At 47.3% G+C, this 23,965-nt stretch overlaps 1 protein-coding gene across 15 annotated transcripts in view; it reads right to left on the bottom strand.

Moving 5' to 3' along the window:
- RIN2 (Ras and Rab interactor 2) overlaps positions 1-23,965 on the bottom strand; it is a 213,988-nt gene that overhangs the window by 26,632 nt on the left and 163,391 nt on the right. For 9 of the 15 annotated variants that reach the window (XM_061435527.1, XM_061435526.1, XM_061435525.1 and 6 more), the window contains 5 exons: positions 21,081-21,161; positions 16,763-16,955; positions 13,238-13,349; positions 9,537-9,657; positions 1,420-1,511 (listed from right to left, as the gene is read on the bottom strand). In XM_061435527.1, coding sequence (XP_061291511.1) covers positions 1,420-1,511; positions 9,537-9,657; positions 13,238-13,349; positions 16,763-16,955; positions 21,081-21,161 — 599 coding nt within the window. The remainder of the gene's footprint in view (positions 1-1,419; positions 1,512-9,536; positions 9,658-13,237; positions 13,350-16,762; positions 16,956-21,080; positions 21,162-23,965) is intronic. The other 6 variants (XM_061435523.1, XM_061435532.1, XM_061435531.1 and 3 more) reach the window with 3 other exon arrangements.

Below are 23,965 nucleotides of genomic sequence, written 5' to 3'. Positions count from 1 at the left end.
GCAATTAATACTTTGGCTTTTTAAAAAATTTTGCTTCTGGTGAGTGGCCACCAGAACAGATTTTTTTTTTTTTTTTGCCTTAGCCTTTTCAGGGCACAAGGGCTGCCCCCAGATACTCTAGTCCTTGAGTCCTGGCATGAAGCACACATAGCAGGTGGACCACCCACCTGGGAGACCCAGGGACAGAGGTCACCAGAGGAAACAGAGACCTGGAACATGTCCTCAGCAGGGCTAGAATCTAGGTGGTGATGTGACCTTAAACTCAGGAAATGCTTTGAACTCTTTCCAAGGGGTATAAAGCTCAGTGGCAGAGATGGCATGACTTTTCAGCAGGGACTCTTACGTGGCCCTGGTATTTTTACCAGGACTCTGCCTCCTTGTCCTGCAACGCAGCTGCCCATCAGGCAGGCCTTGGTTGCATGTGGCAATTCTTCTGAGGCAATCTAGGTTTCAGAGAGGAACATGACTCTTAACTCCAGGCTTCTCTGTGAATTCTGCAGGCTCCCCTGGCAATGGCACCCCCTTCAGAACAGATTCTTTAGAGTAAGGGGAAAATGTGCCCAAGGAAGGACATTTCTTATTTGCTGGGTCAAGTATCACAGTTTCTTAGGTTCTAAGAATCCTGGGACTTGCACTTCTGAATCCCAAACTCTCACTCAAATACCATGGCCTTGTTGCTCATCTACCTGAAGACTGGAGCCCTGAAATCTTAAGAGAATTCCCCTTTCCCATCAAGGAGGAAAACTGTGTGTGTGTGTGAAAGTCAAATGCACACAGATTCCCTAGGGCAACAGGACCCAGAAGTGATACTGGGGCAGTGGTGTGTCCTGAGCCCCTACCATCCACTGCCCAGCACGGGGCTGGGTTGAGAGGCACGAGGGGAAGCAAACATCTGGCTGGCCGGAGTGGGGATGCTCGGCGGGGTGAGGGATGTGGCCGAGAACACCAGGGCCAGAACTGAGGCAGAGAGGAACTGAGACAGATGTTCCCTGGAAGCCTGTGCAGTCAGATTCCTCAAAGCACAGAAGTGCCATCTACGCCGTGCGTTCTAGAATAAAACTCAAGCAGGGGAGGTGCCTGCGCCGGACTTCCCTGTCCATCAGGCATGGCCATTCCCTAGCAAGATGCCATAGAAAGGCAGGACCTATGACAGACACCTGCTGGACATTTGGGGGAGCACAAACTCATCAACAGGAGGTGCTGGGGAGAATTGTGGGAGCTCCCCAGGCAAACCTAGCACCTGCCTCTGAGAGCTGGTTCAATGCTTGACTTAGAAAGACTCTCAAAAGGTGTGACTCAGGGCCTCCTGAAGTTCTGCCATGGAGGTGAGGGTTACATTCTGATGCAACAATGTTTCAGGGGCCACTGGCTCTGCTCCACACATGCATGACAAGAGACTGGGCAAGGGCACCCACTTACTTAGTCCCAGCTGGGCAAGTTCTTCAAGCTGAGCCTCGGTCTTGGCTGTTGAAATGGCATAAGGCAACTTCAAGGTAAATGGCAGGACATCCCTGATTTTTCAAAAGAGAGAATACACATGATTACACATCTCATTTCTGTCTCTTGCTTTCATTTCCATCCTAGAAAGGTTTCAGCTGAAAGTATTTTATTTTCTTCTAAGTCTAGTTGATTTACAGTGTTTCCGATATACAGCAAAGTGATTCAGTTTACTTTGCCAACAAAGGTCCATCTAGTCAAGGCTATGGTTTTTCCAGTGGTCATGTATGGATGTGAGAGTTGGACTGTGAAGAAAGCTGAGCATGGAATAATTGATGCTTTTGAACTGTGGTGTTGGAGAAGAGAGTCCCTTGGACTGCAAGGAGATCCAACCAGTTCATTCTAAAGGATATCAGCCCTGGGTGTTCTTTGGAAGGAATGATGCTAAAGCTGAAACTCCAGTACATTGGTCACCTCATGTGAAGAGTTGACTCATTGGAAAAGACTCTGATGCTGGGAGGGATTGGGGGCAGGAGGAGAAGGGGACGACAGAGGATGAGATGGCTGGATGGCATCACTGACTCGATGGACGTGAGTCTGAGTGAACTCCGGGAGTTGGTGATGGACAGGGAGGCCTGGCGTGCTGCAATTCATGGGGTCGCAAAGAGTCGGACACGACTGAGTGACTGGACTGAACTGAACTGATAGTCTTTTTCCAGATTCTTTTCCATTATAGGTTATTACAAGATATTGAATACAGTGCCCTGTGCTGTGCAGTAGATCCCTGTTATTTAACTACAGCTTGAACTATTTCAACATCGCATCATATCCAACCTGACTTGTCTTGACTGGTGACTGGACTGGGGGGTCATGACTTCTGCCCATGCAGGACAGACTGAGTTCCTGGTTACAGATCAGCAGTGAAGACTGAGTTGCATTCTCAGGCAGCTAAACTGTATCTAGAGTTAATATTGGACTCACTGACTATGATGGTTGATCCATCATGCAAATAATACATTAGGTATCAATTTGCTACCTGCTCTGGATTTTGGGGCTTCTCTCATAGCTCAGTGGTAAAGAATCTGCCTGCAATGCAGGAGACCCAGGTTCGACCTCTTCCAACAACACAAGAGAAGACTCTACACATGGACATCACCAGATGGTCAACACTAAAATCAGATTGATTATATTCTTTGCTGCCAAAGATAGAGAAGCTCTATACAGTCAGCAAAAACAAGACCAGGAGCTGACTGTGGCTCAGATCATGAGCTCCGTATTGCCAAATTCAGACTTAAATTGAAGAAAGTAGGGAAAACCACTAGACCACTCAGGTATGACCTAAATAAAATCCCTTATAATTATACAGTGGAAGTGAGAAATAGATTTAAGGGCCGAGATCTGATAGACAGAGTGCCTGATGAACTATGGAATGAGGTTCGTGACATTGTACAGGAGACAGGGATCAAGACCATCCCCATGGAAAAGAAATGCAAAAAAGCAAAATGGCTATCTGGGGAGGCCTTACAAATAGCTGTGAAAAGAAGAGAAGTGAAAAGCAAAGGAGAAAAGGAAAGATATAAGCATCTGAATGCAGAGTTCCAAAGAATAGCAAGAAGAGATAAGAAAGCCTTCTTCAGCGATCAATGCAAAGAAATAGAGGAAAACAACAGAATGGGAAAGACTAGAGATCTCTTCAAGAAAATTCGAGATACCAAGGGAACATTTCATGCAAAGATGGGCTCGATAAATGCTATGGACCTAACAGAAGCAGAAATGGTATGGACCTAACAGAAGCAGAAGATATTAAGAAGAGATGGCAAGAATACACAGAAGAACTGTACAAAAAATATCTTCATGACCCAGATAATCATGATGCTGTGATCACTCACTTAGAGCCAGACATCCTGGAATGTGAAGTCAAGTGGGCCTTAGAAAGCATCACTACGAACAAAGCTAGTGGAGGGGATGGAATTCCAGTTGAGCTATTTCAAATCCTGAAAGATGATGCTGTGAAAGTGCTGCACTCAATATGCCAGCAAATTTGGAAAACTCAGCAGTGGCCACAGGACTGGAAAAGGTCAGTTTTCATTCCAATCCCAAAGAAAGGCAATGCCAAAGAATGCTCAAACTACTGCACAATTGCACTCATCTCACACGCTAGTAAAGTAATGCTCAAAATTCTCCAAGCCAGGCTTCAGCAATACGTGAACTGTGAACTTCCAGATGTTCAAACTAGTTTTAGAAAAGGCAGAGGAACCAGAGATCAAACTGCCAACATTCGCTAGATCATCGAAAAACAGAGTTCCAGAAAAACATCTATTTCTGCTTTATTGACTATGCCAAAGCCTTTGACTGTGTGGATCACAATAAACTGTGGAAAATTCTGAAAGAGATGGGAATACCAGACCACCTGGCCTGCCTCTTGAGAAACCTGTATGCAGGTCAGGAAGCAACAGTTAGAACTGGACATGGAAAAACAGACTGGTTCCAAATAGGAAAAGGAGTATGTCAAGGCTGTATATTGTCACCCTGCTTATTTAACTTATATGCAGAGTACATCATGAGAAACACTGGAGTGGAAGAAGCACAAGCTGGAATCAAGATTGCCAGGAGAAATATCAATAACCTCAGATATGCAGATGATACCACTCTTATGGCAAAAAGTGAAGAGGAACTAAAAAGCCTCTTGATGAAAATGAAAGAGGAGAGTGAAAAAGTTAGCTTAAAGCTCAACATTCAGAAAACAAAGATCATGGCATCTGGTCCCATCACTTCATGGCAAATAGATGGGGAAACAGTGGCAGACTTTATTTTGGGGGGCTCCAAAATCACTGCCGATGGTGACTGCAGCCATGAAATTAAAAGACGCTTACTCCTTGGAAGAAAAGTTATGACCAACCTAGATAGCATATTGAAAAGCAGAGACATTACTTTGCCAACAAAGGTCCGTCTAGTCAAGGCTATGGTTTTTCCTGTGGTCATGTATGGATGTGAGAGTTGGACTGTGAAGAAAGCTGAGCACCGAAGAATTGATGCTTTTGAACTGTGGTGCTGGAGAAGACTCTTGCAAGTCCCTTGGACTGCAAGGAGATTCAACCAGTCCATCCTAAAGGAGACCAGTCCTGGGTGTTCATTTGAAGGACTGATGCTGAGGCTGAAACTCCAATACTTTGGCCACCTCATTCGAAGAGTTGACTCATTGGAAAAAAACCTGATGCTGGGAGGGACTGGGGGCAGGAGGAGAAGGGGACGACAGAGAATGAAATGGCTGGATGGCGTCACCAACTCGAAGGACATGGGTTTGTGTGAACTCTGGGAGTTGGTGATGGACAGGGAGGGCTGGCATGCTTCGATTCATGGGGTTGCAAAGAGTCGGACACGACTGAGTGACTGAACTGAACTGAACTGGATGTTGGACCTCGACTCCCTGGGTGGGAATGTGTGATCCTAAACTGAGATGTGTTATCCACTCCCTTTTCCATGGTAGGTTCTCAGTGAATGTCTGTTGATTTTACTTGTGAGGGGTTCCAGCTGGAGCCCAAACACTGTCCTTTGTGTGCTGGTGGCAGACCTTCCTCTTGAGTCTTCAGGTAGTGTTTGTCTAACTGTGATGTGTGCCTGAATCCCTGAGGGTCTTGTGAGGCTGCGCTTTGATTCAACAGGTCTAGGGGAGGCTGAGGTTTGGCATTTCTGCCAAGCTCCCTGCCCCTGGATCACACTTTGAGCAGAAAAGTGAAACTAAAGGACCTCATGTGACAACCCTGCCCGTAAACAGTCTGATGCCATGTATGGACCGGGAAACACATGCACTGCAGCACTGCAGACCAGCAGGCCCAAGAGGAAGGAGCTGGGCTTGCAAAAGGATCCTGCCATGGCCAGAGCATAGCGTCACCACCGAGACCTCCTGCTTTGTGATCTCCTGCTTTCTCCAAAAGGGCAAAGGCAGACTTGAGAAACATTTGCTCATCTTCATACACAAGGATCTGGACTTCCCTGGTGGCTCAGATGGTAAAGATTCCGCCTGCCATGCTAGGAGACCTGGGTTCGATCCCTGGGTTGGGAAGATCCCCTGAAGAAGGAAATGGCAACCCACTCGAGTATTCTTGCCTGGAGAATCCCATGGACAGAGGAGCCTGGTGGGCTACAGTCCATGGGGTCGCAGAATCGGACGCGACTGAGAGACTAACACTTAGACACAAGGATTAGGGTCATGCTCTCAGCACTGGTGAAATCTAAACAGGATTCAGCACACAGCCTGGCCTGATACAGACGGGAGAGAGTGTGCTTCAAATAATAGATGAACGAACGTGCAATGACAATAATGACTTCTCAGGAAAGGACTTTTTTTTTTTTTTCCCATTGATGGTATTGATCTCACAAAGAAAGCATTCATTCATTCATCCAGCAAAGTCTATGGTCATCCACAATGTGCCAGACGCTCTTCTAGGTGCTTCAAACAAAACAAAGTCCACACCTGCGTGAAGCGTCACTCCAGTGGATGCCAGCAGACAGAGAACAAGAACGCAATTCATAGAATCTATGAGAAGCGGATGTGCTCCATGGATAAAAATAAAGCACAAAAGCGGAAAAATAAAGGGGGTTCAAGTGTAAGAGTTGGCCTCACATTCCAGGCAGAGGGAACAGCAGGTGCAAAGGCCCTGGGGTGGGAGAGTGTCTGGCGTGTATGAAGAACAGCCAGGAGACACCTCCCCACCCATGCCTGTGGTGAAGTGTGTGAGGGCAACGCCTGGAGTGTTTGTCTGCACAAGATGCTCTGGATATTTCCACTGAAGAAAGTAACTACACCAAACAACTTGTCGTTTACAGTAAGACTGGGCAACACTCTGGGCTATAGCAGATTAAATCTGGACGAGCAGAGAATCTTGGGGCCCTTGAGGCTGTTGACAATGAACAACAAATTAGTAAGATCGATGAAAAGAGCAAAACAAGAATAGAGTGTAACAGGGTCAGGAAGGGCTCACATAAAAATATTAGGAGCTGGCAGTCAAGAGGCTCCTCTTTCCAGGGTGTCAAGCCAGGGTCACATCCTGCTTCCAGGAGACCCTTCTTCCCCTAGATGCTGTGATCACCTCCCTCTATTTGTCCCCGTGCATCTGTTCTGGATGAAGCAAGTGGAGTGTCAGGGGACACAGCATTTGTGTAAGAGCTGCTGCCTGACCCAGGAGAGGTCATGGACCTGATGATAATCTTAAATGAAGGCTAACGAGAACCAGAACTTTGTAACGCCAAAGCATCATGCAAATATATGTTTCCATGGCTTGCCCACTTCATGAAAACCTACTTTCTTTAGACGATCTGGGAGGAAAACCACGTATTGTCTGACTCAGGCGGGTTCTTTACCACTGAGTCACCTGGGAAGCCCCAAACAAAAACCAACCTACGTTTATTTTAAGATTTTACTTTGCCCAGCACAGTACCTAGAGCCTAAAACATCGCGTGCTTGGTTTTGGTTTTCCTTGATGACAGAGATGGCAGGAAACCACACCTGTCATTCACTCACGGGTGGTTTTAGGCTTTGATCTACTAGAAAATTAGATGTTGTTTGTGAGTCCTCTCCTACCGTGTTGGGCAAGGGCACAATCCAGCCCCTCCTCATGTACACCCACAAAAGAGGGTGCCTCCTTCTCACCTACACCCCGGCTCTAAAACTCTCATGATAGACAAAATAAAGCCATCTTTGTTAAAAATGTTTCACTCAAGAGTGTTCGTACCTGCGTACTCATTTTATTTTTTAATTTTGTTTTTACTCCATGTGTACATTTTCTTAAGAGGAGGAGACTGGCTATTAATCACAAAATGTCAACAGAGGGGTCTGCCTGTGAGCACCTATCTTGGCATCATGTGGGTAGGTCACCAAGGCTTCTATGGACTCTGTCCCCTCTAGTCATCCAGTGGCCCCGGACAGCGGTCCCCAGTCTACCATGACCACCGATGGCAGAGACGATATCTTTCTCAGGCTGCCAAACCCTGTATTCTGGGTGGGACGATCTTTTTTTTTTTTTTAAACTTATTTAGTTTTAATTGAAGAATAATTGCTTTACAATACTGTGTTGTTTCTGCTACACATCAACATGAATCAGCCATAGGGACACATATGTCCCCTCCTCTTGGACCTCCTTCCCACCTCCTACCCCATCCCACCCCTCTAGGTTGTCACAGAGCCTAGGTGGGACTATTTTTCGTAACAGCAGCAGGCCCATCAAGACACGAACTATGGCGTGTGAATGCTGGCCAACCTCGCCTCTGGCCCACATGCCAGGTTGATCGTCGCTATCAGGGGCTTGCGCCACAGCAAGTGTGCATGTCTGGGGATGTGGGGGTTCTGCACTGCCCTCCTCAATTGAGTGGATTCCCTCACACCCGGGCAGGTGGTGTGGGGTTCCGGTCAATCCCATTTAGGGGTGTAAAAGCCCTGTTTCTTCCCCCTCTGAAAGTGCCTCCCTCATCAGGCTGCTGACCGTGGCTTCAGCTGGCCTGGTCTGGGGACCTCCGGGAGTGGACAGCTTGGTGCCTCCTCTACCATCCCCCACCAAGGGTCTAGTCCAACAGGTGCAACAAACACCTAACTCAGTTTTTGAGAAACAGCCCATATATTAAATTAACATAAAATAACCCGATTCCAAACAGACTTCTCAGCCACAGGTGGGATGGGGATGAGAAGTATCTTTTGCAAAATACCCCAGGAACACATGCCCATCTCTGCTCTGTCAGCTGCAACAGATGTGCAGAAAAACCCAGGGAACCGCGCCCCGCACCCCTCCCCGCCACCCCCGAGCCAGGCTACCTGAGAGGAGGCAATGTCAGCCTCTGCAGACAATGCGTTTCGATCCTGATTCACAGAAAGAATCCTTGATTTGAGAAACCGGGGTGGCTCACAAGAAAAGAAAGAAAAAAAGGCTTTCCCAATTTGCGCCCTCCTGACACTTGTTAACATCGGGGTTTGGGGCTTAGCTTCATGTAGACTGAAACAGTTCCTTTAGTTACAAAAAAGACAGGGGTACCCAGCAGGCCTGAAGGAGAGGGACACAAGATTTAGGGGCTGAAGGCACCCACAATTCTAGATGAACTGCATCCACTGGGGAGTTTTCAGAGACATTAGGACCTTGATTTATTTTGAAGTAGAAAAGGATATATTGCTTTACCAGGCAAAGGGGGACAGGGAAGGCCTCTGCCTTGAAAACCTGTATGTTCCAATCCCAGAGGAGTTTTTTTTTTTTTTTTTTTTTTGATTGGAGTATAGCCAGTTAACAATCCTGTGATAGTTTCAGGTGAACAGCGAAGGGACTCAGCAACACACACACATGTATCCATTCTCACCCAAACTCCCCTCCCATCCAGCCTGCCACAAAACACTGTGCAGAGTTGCCTGTGCTATACAGAAGGTCCTTGTTGGTTATCCAGTTTATTCTTTTTTGAAAAAATTATTTATTTGGCTGTACCGGGTCTTTATTGCAGCATGTGGGATCTTGTTCCCCAGCCAGGGATTGAACCCAGGCCCCCTGCATTGGGAGCACAGAGTCTTAGCCACTGGACCACCAGAGAAGTTTCCTATTCAGTTTAAATATAACACTGTGTACATGCCCAACCTAAACTCACTAACTATCCCTTCCACTCCCCCCTCCCCCCGGCAACCATAGGTTCCTTCTCTAAGTCTGTGAGTCTGTGAGTCTCTTTCTATTTTGTAAGTTCATTTGTATCATTTCTGTTTAGCTTCTACATATAAGGGTTGTCATACCATGTTTCTCCTTCTCTGTCTGACTTCATTCAGTGTGACACTCTTAGTTCGATCCATGAGTAATATTAGGATCTTTAAACATTACAGGTTTGCATCACAGGTCCCTTTCTACGTAAGTGTGTGATTTTACATTTACAGGGGCCAGGGCAGTCATTTTGATCTTAAGCCTGGCACAGGGGGGCCTGGGGACCCTTTTACCTCAGGGGCCAATCCTTCCAGGGACATCCAATAGCTGACAAGCCCTCCAGAGCCCCCTGCCCAGGGTTAATCAAGAAACCTGGGGGCTGTTGACAGCACAGTCACCAAGCAGCGGCTTGACATCAGGAGACAAAGGGAGCCTTACCTGCTGATGCAGTAGAAAGCAATGAGCCGGAATAAATCCGCAAAGCTGATTCCTGAGCCTTCCAGGGAAAAGGCTGGAAAAGAGAGAGTTCGGAAACCAGCTGAGTGTCCCCGAGTGCATCCTGGGAAAGGAAAGGCCCTCGATATTGCTGGCTGGGAGGGCAGGAGCATCTCCGGGCTCCCCGACCAACTCCCGCGCCTGATAGGAACCAGATGTACGGAGGATGCATGGTGGTGGGAGATAGGCCAGGGGAGGGTGGGCGGCCTACAGTAAGTCCAGCCCCTGACTCATCAGAGCACGTGCTCCAGTGCTTGGTAAACAGAGCAGCCCAGACTCAAATTACACAACTATCTTTTTTTTTTAAGTTCAGGATACAAAACTGGGCGGAGTCAAGGAGTCAGACGGGCTGGAGCCAGAGGCCAGCAGAAGGCAGGGCTTGGGGGGACACCAAGGCCCCCCCAGCCCTTGACCCTCCCAAGCCAGACCTCCTGGATCACAAATGTGCCATTTGTGGTTAAGACAAAAGGCAGAAGGAGGGTGAAGCCTGGAGGATAACACAGGTTCCCATACATCAGCTTGAGCTCGACTTCGCAGGAAAGATGCTAAAATTGATTTACTTCGAGAGCCCCCGCCCCACCCCACTGCTGCCACTAAGTGTGCAACCTTCCAAGAAAGAAGTATTCTGGCAAGACGGTGTGCCATTTTGTAAATCTTCCAAATGATAGAACAGAGAGAGTGGCTTGACTTCAAAAATTCATGTATTTGCCAACCACTCCTTATGCTGTCTTGGCTGAAATACCACCCCGGCAGCCCTTCTTCCAGAAATTCTCCAAAGAGCTTCAGTTCTGTGACAATTCCCTAACTTCAGATGAGTTTCTCTCCCTTCCACATCCTCATTCATTTTGCTTATTACTTGCTTATGTTGTATTATTTCACGTACTTACTCTTTCTTTAGTACCCCTACAGATACACCCTGACTGACAAACACAGAAAGAGAAACACGCCCATATGTACCACAATTTTGTGAGTGGAGTAAAAGGGAATGAACTTGGGTAGCTTAACATCTCTGGCCTTGGTTTTCTCATCTGTAAAATGGACAATAATTATACTTGTCTCCTTGTCTCCCAGAAGGAGAGTAGTGGGTAGTGGAAATTTTTAAAAAATGGAGTAACTTCTGTGAAAGCAGTTCTATGCAGATATAAGTTGGTACTTATTATGCAAAACACTGCTCAGATGTTACGATGAAAGAGCTATGGGGTTTTGGGTTTTTGGTTTTGCTTTTTATGTTTATTTATTGGGCTGTGCTGGGTCTTAGCTGTGGGTGCACAGGAGCTTTAGCTGAGGCATGTGACCTTTCAGTTGCAGCATGTGGGTTCTAGTTCCCTGACCAGGGATCACACCTGGGCCCCCTGCATTGGGAGCATGGAGTCTAAGCCACTAGACCGCCAGCAAAGTCCAAAAATATCTATGTTTTTAAGGCCAGCCCTTCCTCGCAAAGAAGGTAGACCCTGCCCGGGAAGGGGTCATCATGGGAGGCCTGTGGTAACCAGTTATAGGCAGGTTCATGTTTTGCTCAGACTAGGCAGACTAGTTCTTTCAGCTACTTTAAAACCAGAGAAGTGATAAAGATCTTTGCAAAATAGGGAGGAAAATCATGCAGCCAGGGAGTGATCTCAGACAAACAACGAGAGAAGTTTAAAATACAAAACACTAACTGTACTTATTGTAGGAAGGGAAGGTGGGTGGGATTTGCAAGGTGACTTATCACGGTAAACTGTGGAAATTGTTGTTCATTTGTTAAGTTGTCCAACTCTTTGTGACCCCATGGACTGCAGCACACCAGGCTTCCCTGTCCTTCACTATCTCCTGGAATTTGCTCAAATTTATGTCCATTGAGTTGCTTATGTCATCCAACCATCTTGTCCTTTCACCCTCAATCTTTCCCAGCATCAGGGTCTTTTCCAGTGAGTTGGTTCTTTGCATCAGGTGGCCAGAGTATTGGAGCTTCAGCTTCAGCATCAGTCCTCCCAGTGAATATTCAAGGTTGATTTCCTTTAAGATTGATTGGTTGGATCTCCTTTCAAGTCCAAGGGACTCTCAAGAGACTTCTCTAGCACCACAGTTCAAAAGCATCAATTCTTTGGCACTCAGCTTTCTTTACGGTCCAACTCTCACATCCATACATGACTACTGGAAAAATCATAACTTTGACTAGACGGACCTTTGTCAGCAAAGTGATGTCTCTGCTTTTTAATACACTGTCTAGGTTTGAAATGGCTTTCCTTCCAAGGAGCAAGAGTTTTTAAATTTCATGGCTGCAATCACCATCTGCAGTGATTTTGGAGTCCAAGAAAATAAAATCTGTCACTGTTTCCACTTTTCCCCCATCTATTTGCCATGAAGTGATGGGACTGGTTGCCATGATCTTAGTTTTTTGAATGTTGAGTTTTATGCCAGCTTTTTCAACTGTGGATGTTAGAAGGGATTTAAAAACCTCTTAGATTTATCACCTCTTGTCTAGCTGAATTTAAAAAGCCAACTCAGCATCGCCCTTTCTCACTTAATATTTAATTCATTGTCTTTCAGAGGGTGGGTTTGAAATCTACCTTTTGACTCCCTCCTAATGTAAATAAACCCGGAGATCATTAGCCAAGCTTAGTGACTGCTCAGATGACTCTGCACGTGGGAGCTTTTCCCTGACGTCAGCGACCTTGAAGAGGTCTGGGGGTAAACATCACAGGACCCCGTCTACAGCTGACCTGAGGCCAGTCGTAGATCACACAGAGGCTGGCAAGTTCCGCTGGGGCCAGAAACATCTCCTCCAGATCCAGTTAATAGATATTTGGCTCAGCAAGACTCTGAACTCCAGGCTGAGTGGAAACCTGTACCTGCCCTCAAATCAGTCTCGGGATCTTTGGCTCCTTCCAAGACTGAGGCTGCTCAGCTTATAAATAGAATCTGGCCTACATCAGTATACAAACTGGCCTTCACACCTGGGCTTGCTCACCTGTGGCTGAGAGAGGCCTCCCCCTTGGGGCTGTAGGTCCACCTTCTGATTGTCGCTGGGAGGCTCACAGGGCATCAGGATTGTATGTTCCCCTTTTCCTTGAACACTTGACCTCCCAAAGACTTCACGTTTCCAGGGACCACAAATCAGCAGAAAGAAACCAACACTCCTGATTCTCTCCTTCCAAAACTTCAGCCAATCCATTTCTCCAAAGAGCTCTGGATTCAGCCTATGACCAGTTGCCCCTTTAGAACACTGTAGAAGGATGGCCTAGAGGGGACAATACCCTCTAGGGCTATTCAAGGGCTGTGCAGACACACACTTTGGAATGAGATCCCCAAAAAAAGACTGTTGTGCAGCCTGTCCTTCAGCTTAGCCATCAGCAAACCTGGGGACCACACCCAGTGTAACTGGGAAACTAGCCTCTGTGAGGCCCTGTCATTTGCCAGGCAACAGACTGTGAACCTTGCACACAGGCTGTTTAACCGAACTGTCAACAGCTCTCTGAGGTCACCACCATCCCATTATACAGATAAGAAAACTGAGGCTCCTGTGCTAGGTTATCTACAGAGGATAAGTGACAGCTCTGGGGCTCAGACCCACGTCTGTCCATCTTCAAGTTGCAGGCCCTCTCCCCCTCCACTTACTTAAAGACCTCACTTCACCAGGACCTCACCACCTGACGACCACTTACTGTATGTGCTTTCCTTTATGGCAAATTCCTTGAGTGGGACTCCAAATTCACAGGGCAGGCGAAGGCAGAGGACCTTCTTCTGCATTTTGGTGGATTTACGAACCAGGAAGATCTAGAGGAGGGAAAAGAAATACAAGCTTAAGAGACATCTAGAAGGCTGGGACCTGGGTGTGTCCCTGGGAAGCTATACACGTAGCTTCCATGCATGGAACCCCTCTTGTAGCCAAACTTCAGGGCTTCAGGTGCACACTGCTGCCATGGAAACTGATGAGCCAGCAGGCCACGGATGCCCACCTTTGGTAACCAGTCTGAGGAGGATCCCACTTTCTCTTTGATGGGAACTTCTCCACAAGACTGAGAACCTCCCCAATCTGTGAAACATTTTCAGTTTGGTGACTATTTTACAGCTCATGATACATACTCTCCAGCCTATGTCTGATAAGGCGTCCTGGCTGATGAACCCTAAATTCTAGACACAGGTAACATGGCTCAGCCATTGGTGGAGAATTGGAAGTTCATTGGCTAGTCTGGCTCATGGGTGTATTTAAGATAGAAATCTGAATTTGTTGCCAACAGTGGAAGAGCACAAGGTCTTTCACTTTACACATGAAAATCTGAATGGCCAGTGTCTCTTGGAAAACGGGATAATAAGGCAAGACCTGGCTTGGCCACATCTACTGGAGCTGAAAATGGGAAGTGCTCTGAGGTTCGCTCCAGCCAAGATGCAGGCTGGTGGTCCCTTTACTCCTGATTCACTTTGCTTTACAACAACTCCCTCCAATTCTAAATGGTGTCTTTAGATGTAAGTTTAAACCAGCCCAAGCCCAGTGCTGATCTCAGGAGACCATCCAAGCATATGTTACTACGGAGCTGGGTAAGCCACATACAGCTGTGCACTGCACAAACCTGGGGGCATCATCTACCCAGGGTGTCATCTACCTGGTGGGCGTCATGACAAACGAAGTGGTACTCCCTGGAGTTTGTGGTGTGGTGGCCTGGCTGCATGCCGGTTTCCTTCTGTGACTCACGACCCTTCTCCAAGGAGACCATCCTGTCCTTTTTCTTCATTCCTCTTTGCTCTGTGTTTGGATATCTGCTCCTAAGGTTCTGTAGTCTTTCACTTTTCCCACCTAATTGTCATCTCTTTCTTGATGTCCGGTCAATAGCTCCTAAGATACTTTTATGAGGGGAGAAGGGGCAATGGGAACTGGGTGTCTGTGGAAGACAGGAAGGTCATCTTCAGGGCTCTCTTTTTCCGCAGTGACCATAGAGAGGTGGCCACAGAATGTGCCAGTTGTGGGAGTCAATAGTTCTGGGTCATCCTGAGGCAGAAGCAGGTGTTCCCACAATGCTTTTGTGATGAGGAAAAGCCTCAAAGTACTGCTAGGAGGCAGCTGCTGGTTGGTGGAAAGAAGTATCTCTCCCTTTGGGAGGTGGGGGTCTCCTTGAGTCTTGACGCTCAGGGAGGGTACAATCTCTGAGCCTTATCTCCTGAACATCCAAAACCTTAGGTCAGCAGTTGGCAGCGCATGGCCTACAGACCAAACCTATCCTGCCACTTGCTTTCATAAATAAAGTTTTATTGACATACAGCCTGCTGCTTGGTCTACATACTTAAACAGCTGCGGCTGCCCTATGATGGCAGAGTTGAGTGGCTGTGACAGAGGCTCTATGGCCACAAAGCCCCAGATACTGTCATTCTGACTCTTCACAGAAGGAGTTTGCCGATCCTTGTCTTAGGGCTATAGATGAATTAGGGATGGTGGCACCCTAAGGACCAGATGCCACTAAGGTTGGTCTTTCAAACCTTTCTCTTTCATATACCCGCTCCTCCTTCTGTTCAGGATCCTTGCTTCTCCTGGTGAACTGTGGCCTCTCTTCTCCTTACCCTGCCCTCAGCCCCATCCCATCAGGCAGATCCTGCAGAGGGATCCAGTAGGTGGAGAACCTCCTGCCTGACTTGCTCCCCACCAGTTTCCAGCAGGAATGGACATGCCTGACTCCAGGTGCTGGGGTGAGTTGCTAGGAGGTTGCCTAGCAACACAGCAATCTCCCTCTTTAGAATTTTTTTTGCAGAAATACAAAAGCAGACAACTCAACTTGCAAAAAGTGGGGCCCTCACAGAAAGGATCCTGATCATACAGACCTAAACCAGAGGAAACAACCTGGTGTGACGGCCAAGGAATTCTCCACAAGGATGATTCAATACTGTGCCTGTCCTCCCAAACGTGTTCCAGCAGAGGACTTAGTCCTGTCTGCTTCCGTCGGATGAGGAACAAAGACTCACTTGTGAGTCAAAAAGTAACAACCGACAAGCTCTGGCTAATAGGAAACTGGAAAGTTTATTTTTGTGTCCAGCTGTTACAACATTCCTCAGCCAGCTACTGAAGGAATTTTCTCCCCGCCTCTCCATCTATTTCTTAGTTTCTATCTCTTGTGGTGTGTTGTTTCCAGTCTTATTTTATCTGTGCTTTATTGTATTTACCCTTGTTTTAGAAGTCTACATTGTATACAATCGCTGTCCCCAAGAACTTTCTATAATGGTGGAAATGTTCTATACTTTGCATTGTCCATTCAATATGGTAGCCATCAGACACTGGGGATAGTGAGATCTTAAAATATGGCTAGTGCCACTGAGGAACCAAATGTTTTATTCTATTTTATTAATGTAACTTAAATAGCTACATGAGGCCAGTGGCCACCATGTCAGATAGCACAGAATATATCTACCTATCACTGAATAACATTTTCTAAGAAACTTCTATAGCATCATGGAGTGGGCTTGAGTTAGATGAGACTAGCCTTGGGTGAAAGTGAAAGTTGCTCAATAGTGTCTGATTCTTTGCAACTCCATGGATTATACAGTCCATGGAATTCTCAGGCCAGAATACTGGAGTGGGTAGCCTTTCCCTTCTCCAGGGGATCTTCAACCCAGGGATTGAACCCAGGTTTCCTGCATTGCAGGCAGATTCTTTACCAGCTGAGCCACACGGGAAACCCTTGTGTAGCCTTGGGTAGGGGGGTGCTGAAGAAACCAAACTGGGCCTTGATTTGTCACTGAGACCACACAAGGGAAAGAGGATGACACTGGCAGCCAGAGTACACAAGATTACAGATGTGGAATTTTTGAAGGTTGGGTCCTGAATTGGATGGCTGGACCCAGGCCAGGGCTCCCAGGCTCATAATGGAAGGAAAACCACAGACTGAGGACCCCACAACCAGGCTCATCCTCCATGCCACATCTCAAGAAGTCAGGCCCGGGGCCCGTGGCCAGCGGCCCCTCCTCAGTACCCAGGTGCCCTATTATCCCTCAGAGTCTTGAGGTCCCAAGGTCACTGAGCATATGAAGGGCTCTATTTTGGGAGCTGCTCAAAGTTTCCAGAATTTCTCTGCATTGTAACGAGACACACAAACTGGGAACCGTGCTCCCTAGGGGCTGGGAAGAACTCTCTGGAACTCGCCGTCTTTCTCTTTAGGGAAGTGACGGCCCTGCCCGCCTCCCCAGTTGCCCACTTAGGGTCTTACCCCCGGAGGCTGCGCTTGCAGGACTCCCGCCGCCTCCTCCTCGCTCAGGCTCAGCTGCAGCCATATGGGGTGGGTGTGCAGGAGTCGGTCCAAGATGCTGAGCCTGTTGGAGAGGCTGTCGTAGCCCGAGTCCCGGGGGCAGGTCTTGGCGTCCGTTTCCTCGGAGTAGTGATCGTCCTTGTGCCTTACCATGCTAGGAGAGAGAGTTGGCAGGGGTCAGACGGCTGCAGCGAGGTCTCCCTCATGAGGACAGCACCCTGCGCTCTCCTTGGCTGGACCTATCCTGGCCCGAGGCCCCGTCCTTCATCACCACTTCTTCTGTCTTCCCCTCCAGACTGAAAGCTTTCCAGGGGCAGACACTGGGTTCTATGTCACTCTATACGTCTAACATTGTAGCGAGTCCTCAACACCCCTCAACACACTCAACCTTCCCCTTCTAACCCAGTTTTCACAGGGTTCTAAATATCCTAAATGCTGTTTACTCTGTTTTCTGCAATTAGGGCATGTCTTCACCTTGAGCAAAAAGAAACTCTAAGTGCTAAATTCCATACAATAACCATGAGGCCAAGAGTATGACTAGGCAAGCTCTGAAAACACAGACAAACATTCCTCAGGCACACTCATTTCATACCCATATAAACTGGATTTCATTTCCTTTCAGGCACTTTCACTATTAACATTATTTCTAACAGAATCCCACAGTGGAATGGTATTACACTATTCATAAAACCATATTAATATTATTCATAGTTGCCCTAAAGTGGAAACAGTCCAAATCTCCATCAACTAAAGAAAGGATAAATAAAATGTGGTATATCCAGAAAATGGAATTTTATTCAGCCGTAATGGTCATTGATTCTTTTTATTACTGAGCCATTGATCAATGCTACAAAATGGAAGACTTTGAAGACTCCATGGAATGGAATGAAACCTTGAGAATCCCACACAAAGTGAAAGAAACCAGGCACAATAGCGTACTGATCCCATTTATGCAAAATATCTGGGTTAGATAAAAACACAGAGACAGAAAGATTAGTGATTGCCAAGGACTGGGAAGGGGTTGGGGTAGGTCATGACCACTAAAGGGTTTGGAGGTTCTTTCCAGGTAACAAAAATGTTTTGGAATGAGATGAGCTGATGGCTGTACAACTTTGTGAAGTACTAAAAAAACCCATTGAATTTGATGGTATGTGAACGAAATCTCAGTACAAAAATATCACCTTGACGTATATCATCTCCTCTGCCTCCCAACCCTAACCCTATTTCTGAGTACTTAATCCCGATTTTACAAGTGAGGAAACTGAAGTTCAACAAGCTCCAGAGTAATAAACAGCCATGAAATGGCAAAGCCGGAAATCCCAGAAGTTTGGTGTTTCTCCAGCTTTGCAGCTAAGAGGTGAGATCACAAACACCATATGGCTGTAACCTGGTGCTGTCTACTGTTGGCCAAACCTTCAGAAATACTCTCTTATCTGCTCCTCACAGTAGCCCTGAAAGGAGGTGCCAGGATCTTAGCTTTCAAAAAGAGGACCTGGAGGCTCAGGCCGAGGAACAGCGCTCTGCTGAGAGAGGGTGGAGGTCCCCGTCTAAGGCTGCCTAAGCTCTGGGGTATCTTCCCTCTGCCACATTCAGAGTTCTCCATGCTGGTCATCCCTGTGGTCCCCCGTGGTCATCCCCACTGGCCCCAACAGCCAGTGGGACCACCAGGCCTGACCACCCATGTCTGCACGGCGGAGTTCAGGTGGGATACACACCATCTTCAAATGTGTGCACTCCAAGAGACCCATACATGTGGTCTGAAGGAAGCCTTCAACAGTGAGGAAAAAAGGTGACAGGGTCTGAATGTAAAGGGAGAGGGGAGAAGGGGTATGCCACCCCACCGTGGGCCACTCTGCTCTAAGAGATCGCGTGGGGCATGCAGACCTAGGAACCACACACCCCTGCCACCCCATGACAGCACATGGGCCACTAGAGACCGTACCCCACCTTCTCCCCTGCCATCTCTAGACCTGCTCCAGATCTAAAGACTCTCCAGATCTAAAGAATCTAGGGCTTCCATTCAATATTTACATTTCATCTGTTCTCAAGTAAGGAGTGTTTTCCTTTACTGCTGCTACAAGTTTCCATATGGGGCCATCTGTGCCCAGAAAGGGTAGTTCCTCATTCTGGAAATGCCATTCCAGGGCCTCCAGGTGTTTTGAAGAGAATCTCTGCAGTGCTCAGGACAAACTCTTCACAATGAAGCTGGCATAAACATTCCTTTCCCATGAGGTAAAGAAGGCAACTTTACAGCACTGGTTTCCACCCTCGGCTGCACATGAAAATTGCCTGGGGAGGATAAATTTTTGTGATGGCTAGACAGCACCCCCAGAACAAACAAATCAGACACTCTGGGGGCAGAATGCAGACGTCAGAATGGTTCAGCTTCCCCAGGCAGCCCCAGCCTGCACCCAAGTTTATAACCATTGCTTTGCATCAGCGCTTGAGCCTGGGGGAGCAATCCCCTGGGGATGTGACCACATGCGCTTCCTGGTTTCAGCCCCAAAGGTTTTGATTCTGCAGGTCTGGGGTGGGCCCAGGACTCTGCATTTCTACCAAGCTCTGGGGGAATTCTGATGCTGCCAGCCCCAGAGCTCGAGGAGCACAGGCTTGAGGCCTAAGAGTAAAATACGCACTTGAACCCAGACCCAATTAGGTGGTTGGCGTTTGTGTTTTGTTTGGGGCTGAGAGGACACAGGTAACATGCCATTGAAAGAGCTCTTAGGGGATTTCCCTGGTGGCCCAGTGGCAGACGCCATGCTCTCAATTCAGGGGTCCTGGGTTCGATCCCTGGTCAGGGAACTAGTTCCCACATGCTGCAGTTAAGACCCGGCAGAGCCAAATAAATAATAATTATAGGAAACCAAATAAAGACACATGTCAGCCCTGCCATCTCAAGTTGGTGATATTTTGGAAGTGTGAAAGTGAAAGTGTTAGTTGCTCAGTTGTGTCCGATTCCTTGCGACCCCATGGACTGTAGACCACCAGGCTTCTCAGTCCATGGAATTCTCCAGGCAAGAATACTGGAGTGGATTGCCATGCCCTCCTCCAGGGGTTCTTCCCAACCCAGGGATCAAACCCAGGTCTCCTGCATTGCAGGCAGATTCTTTCTTTACCATCTGAGCCACCAGGAAAGCTAAGAGATGTTTTATCAAAACCAAATTCTCCTTCCCCCAACATGGCAGTCTGGACACTTGTGTACTGAGAGTGAATAGGTTGATACCTCTTCCTTAGAAGGGCTCAGCCTGTGCGGTTAAGCAGCCTTGGTTGTTAAGCAGCTACAAAGCCTTTGTTCTGACAACTGACCTCACCTACAAAAGCCAGGGCCCAGACAGGAAGGCGGTAAATATGATTCATGGGACCTCATAAAGGAGCAACTATAAATTAGACCTTGTCTTTGCAAATGACTAAGCTCACGCCTTTATGCAGCCAGCTGTCTGAGGTTTATAGCCTATGATTACAGGACAGATTGGCTTTTATGGGGACAAGGCTCAGGAAAGAACTAATGAGGGAAACACTGAAGCTGTAGTGGATGCTGTTGGCACCCTGCCTGCCAAGATCCCCTCGATCAACTAGGCACCCGTGCCCCTGTTACTATGAGTGCTGGCTGCCAAAAGCCCACAGCTGCTTCCTTCCCTGGGCAACCCAGGAAGCTAGCCACCCCCAGCCACCGGGAGCAGATGCATGGCTCAGGACTTGGTGCCACAAGTGGAGAAGAGGCTTTCTGGCTTCAAGGTGGGACAGGTCCAAGGTGGGCACCAGTCAAACTTCAGGGCTCCCTGCAGGGTCAGGCGGAGGCCACACCCCAGCTGATCCCCCATCTCTGTCTGGTTTCCTCCCATCACATCCTATTAGCCCTGTCTCAGGCTCTGCGTCTAGGGAATCCAATCCGAGAAAGAACCCGATGAGATTCGATGCCATGATTTCTAAGACAGACGTGAGGAAGGACAAAGGAGGAGAGGCTTATAAAAGACAAACCACTGAGCAGGAGACACAGGACGTGGTCACAGTGGGGAGGCTGGCACCTGCGATCCGGCCAGCTCCCTTTTTAAGCTTTGTCTGAAGGTGGCAATTAATATCTCCGCCACCGTGCAGAACTGATGAGCGGCAGACTCACGTATGGATGCTGACATCAGTAGGTGAAAGATTTAGGGAACAGAACATTTACAGCCTTAAAATACCACCCCAAGTGTTCCTTATTCTGAAAAAGGAAATGTGCCCTGACAAGGGAGAAGCCACTTTGACCGAGTGACCGGGATTGACATCTCCACCACCTCACCTGCTGCCTCTGATGCGATGCTCTGAAAAGGTTATAGCATCACCGGGTCTTCCTGCCCCCAAACGCCTATAACCTGAATCCCTATGGGAGGAAACAGAAAGACCCACATTCAGGGACTTCTGCAAAGCCACTGGCCTGAACTCTTCAAAAATGTCAGTGTGGTAAAAAATTAAAAACAAAAAAGGGCTTCCCTAGTGGCTCCATGGTAAAGAATCCACCTGTCAGGGCAGGGGACCTGGCAGGGCTGGGAAGATCCCACCTGCCGCAGGGCAACTACCCATGCATCACAACTACTGAAGCCCATGTGCACTAGAGCCCACACTCTTAATGAGAGAAACCACCACAATAAGAAGACTGCACACTGAAATTACAGAGCAGGCCTTGCTCACCACAACTGGAAGAGGTCCTTGCACAGCAACGAAGACTCAGTGCAGCCATAAATAAATAAATAAATCTCAAACACACACACACACACACACACACACACACACACAAACTGTGAGTTATTGTAGAGAAAAGGAGACTAAACAGATGTGATAATCTCACTGAGCGCACAGAACCAATCACATACGGCCTCAGAATAAAATGCAGCTAGAAGGAACAATATCTGAATGAGGAATACATATGCAATACTACTGTGTTGATATTTAATCTCCTGACTGTGATAATGTTATTACGATTCTGCAGGAAAATGTTCTTGGTCTTAAGAGAAGCATACTCAAAAATTCAGGGGCCAAGTGTGAAAATGTTAGAAATTAAGTACCAAGTAGTTAACTCCTCCTCACCTCTCACCTCCTCAAAAAAAGGGAAGAATACAGAGGGAAGGAAAAGGAGGTGAAATCCCGACAACTGGTGAGCAGTTATAAATAGTACTCTTCTTGCAACTTTTCTGGAGCTTGAAATTTCTCAAGTATTAGGTTGGGAAATGAGACGGGAAAATACATGGCACCTCACTGTTGTTGTTTTTGTTTTGACTGTGCTACATGGCATGTGGAATCTTAGTTCCCGTACCCACTGCGTTGGAAGGGCAAAGTCTTAATTAACCACTGGACCACCAAGGAAGTCCCTTACTGGGTTTTATGAGCAGAGGATCCATTTATTTATTCAACTATTAACTAGTATTTCCAAATATCTAGGCTACTTTCAGGGAGGGGGGAGATGAAGCTCAATTATGGATTCAGTGAGCCCCCTACCTGCACGTGAAAATCCTGGGCAAATCAAAAAATGCCCTACAGCCCTAAGATGGCTTTAGAGGCAGAGAATAAACACTGAAAAACTCGGACCCTGTCTGCTCTCGTTCCAACTGGGCTCCAGGGCCCGGCAGCAGATGGCTGATGACCACACCTAGCCTGGGGGGCAGGGCTCTCCAACATTCTGGTCACATTCAATGCCAGGCTGTTCAGAGTGTGGGACAAGAGTGGCCTTTCCACTTGGCTGTATTCCTGTCATTCCTGGGACCAGGCGTTGGTAGCCTAGGCAGGTGCAAGAAGAAGCAACGGCAGGCAGTGCATTCTAATTCAGGACCATGGCCTGCTTCTTCTATCACACATCACAGAATCAGACTCATCTCAGAGGAACCATGAACTTGCAGCAGTGTTCCCAAAGGATGCTTTCTGATCCTCATCCAGAACCCCAGAGTACGGCACAATCCATCCAGGCAGCTATTAAGGTCCAGTGTCTAGACCAAGCGTGTTCAGTAAGGCTCCCTTGTCTTTCCAATACATCACTCCCTCCCAAGCTCCTATCCAAAATAACACATTACTTTACACTTCAGTCTTTCTTAATGATGGGCAAATAAGAAAGCAATATTAATACAAAGGTGCTTCCCTGGTGGTCCAGGGGTTAAGAATCCACCTGCCAGTGCAGGGGACACAGGTTCAATCCCTGGTCTGAGAAGATCCCACATGCCGCAGAGCAACTAAGCCCGTGTGCCACAACTACTGAAGTCCGAGTACTTGGGGCCTGTGCTCAGCAGAAGCCACCGCAATGAGAAGCCCAAGCACTGCAACAAAGAGTAGCCCTAGATCACCGCAACTAGAGAAAACCGGCCCACAGCGATGAGAACCCAGCGTGACCAAAAATAAATAAATCTGTTTTATTTTAAAAAGAAAGCAATACATAATAGACATGAAACTTTGATGTGAAGTTGTTTCAGTGCAGCGATACAGTCGGCAACGTTCTGTGTATAAGAATCTTAATTCAGCTGTTGAATAGCAAAAATGCAGTTTAAAGGAACGAGATACAAGCAAATACCAAACTGTCATGCTCAACAAGGGCACACAAGTCTGTTTGGCAAATGGGTCTCAGAAAGAGTTCAGTGGTCCAAAGGGCTCTGTCCTCAGTCAGGACATGGGGACAGAAGTATAAACCTCAAAGAGAAAGTTCTCCAAACCTATCCTATGTGCATTAGAAACACATCATTAAGGGACTTCCCTGGTGGTCCAGTTGCTAAGATTCTGTGCTCCCAAAGCAGTGGGCCGGGATTCAATCCCTGGTCAGGGAACTAGATACCACATACTGTACCTAAAGATCCTGCATGACACAACCAAGATCAAAGATCCTGAGTGCTGCAAATAAGACCTGGTGCCGCTAAATAAATAAAATATTAAAACTTCCTTTCCATGAAAAAAATCATTAGGCCAAACAATTATACTTTTTAAATGGACAATTTATATCAACATCTATGATAAGCTGTACTTGATTATTGTTCAAGGGCAAACGCTATTTCAACTAAATCGTTTAAATGTGTGCTAAGACTGTTCCTTTCTAGAGCAGAGTGTTAGATCATAGTTCAAAGGAAAAAGGGATTGGTTTAGTTCATTAACGACTTTAGAAAACCTCTCTTAGAATGAATGGCAAGTGCTCTGAAGACTTATATCTATATA

The sequence above is a fragment of the Bos javanicus genome, chromosome 13 (assembly GCF_032452875.1).
Source record: "Bos javanicus breed banteng chromosome 13, ARS-OSU_banteng_1.0, whole genome shotgun sequence".
NCBI lineage: Eukaryota > Metazoa > Chordata > Mammalia > Artiodactyla > Bovidae > Bos > Bos javanicus.
This window is presented reverse-complemented; position numbering and strand designations above follow the sequence as displayed.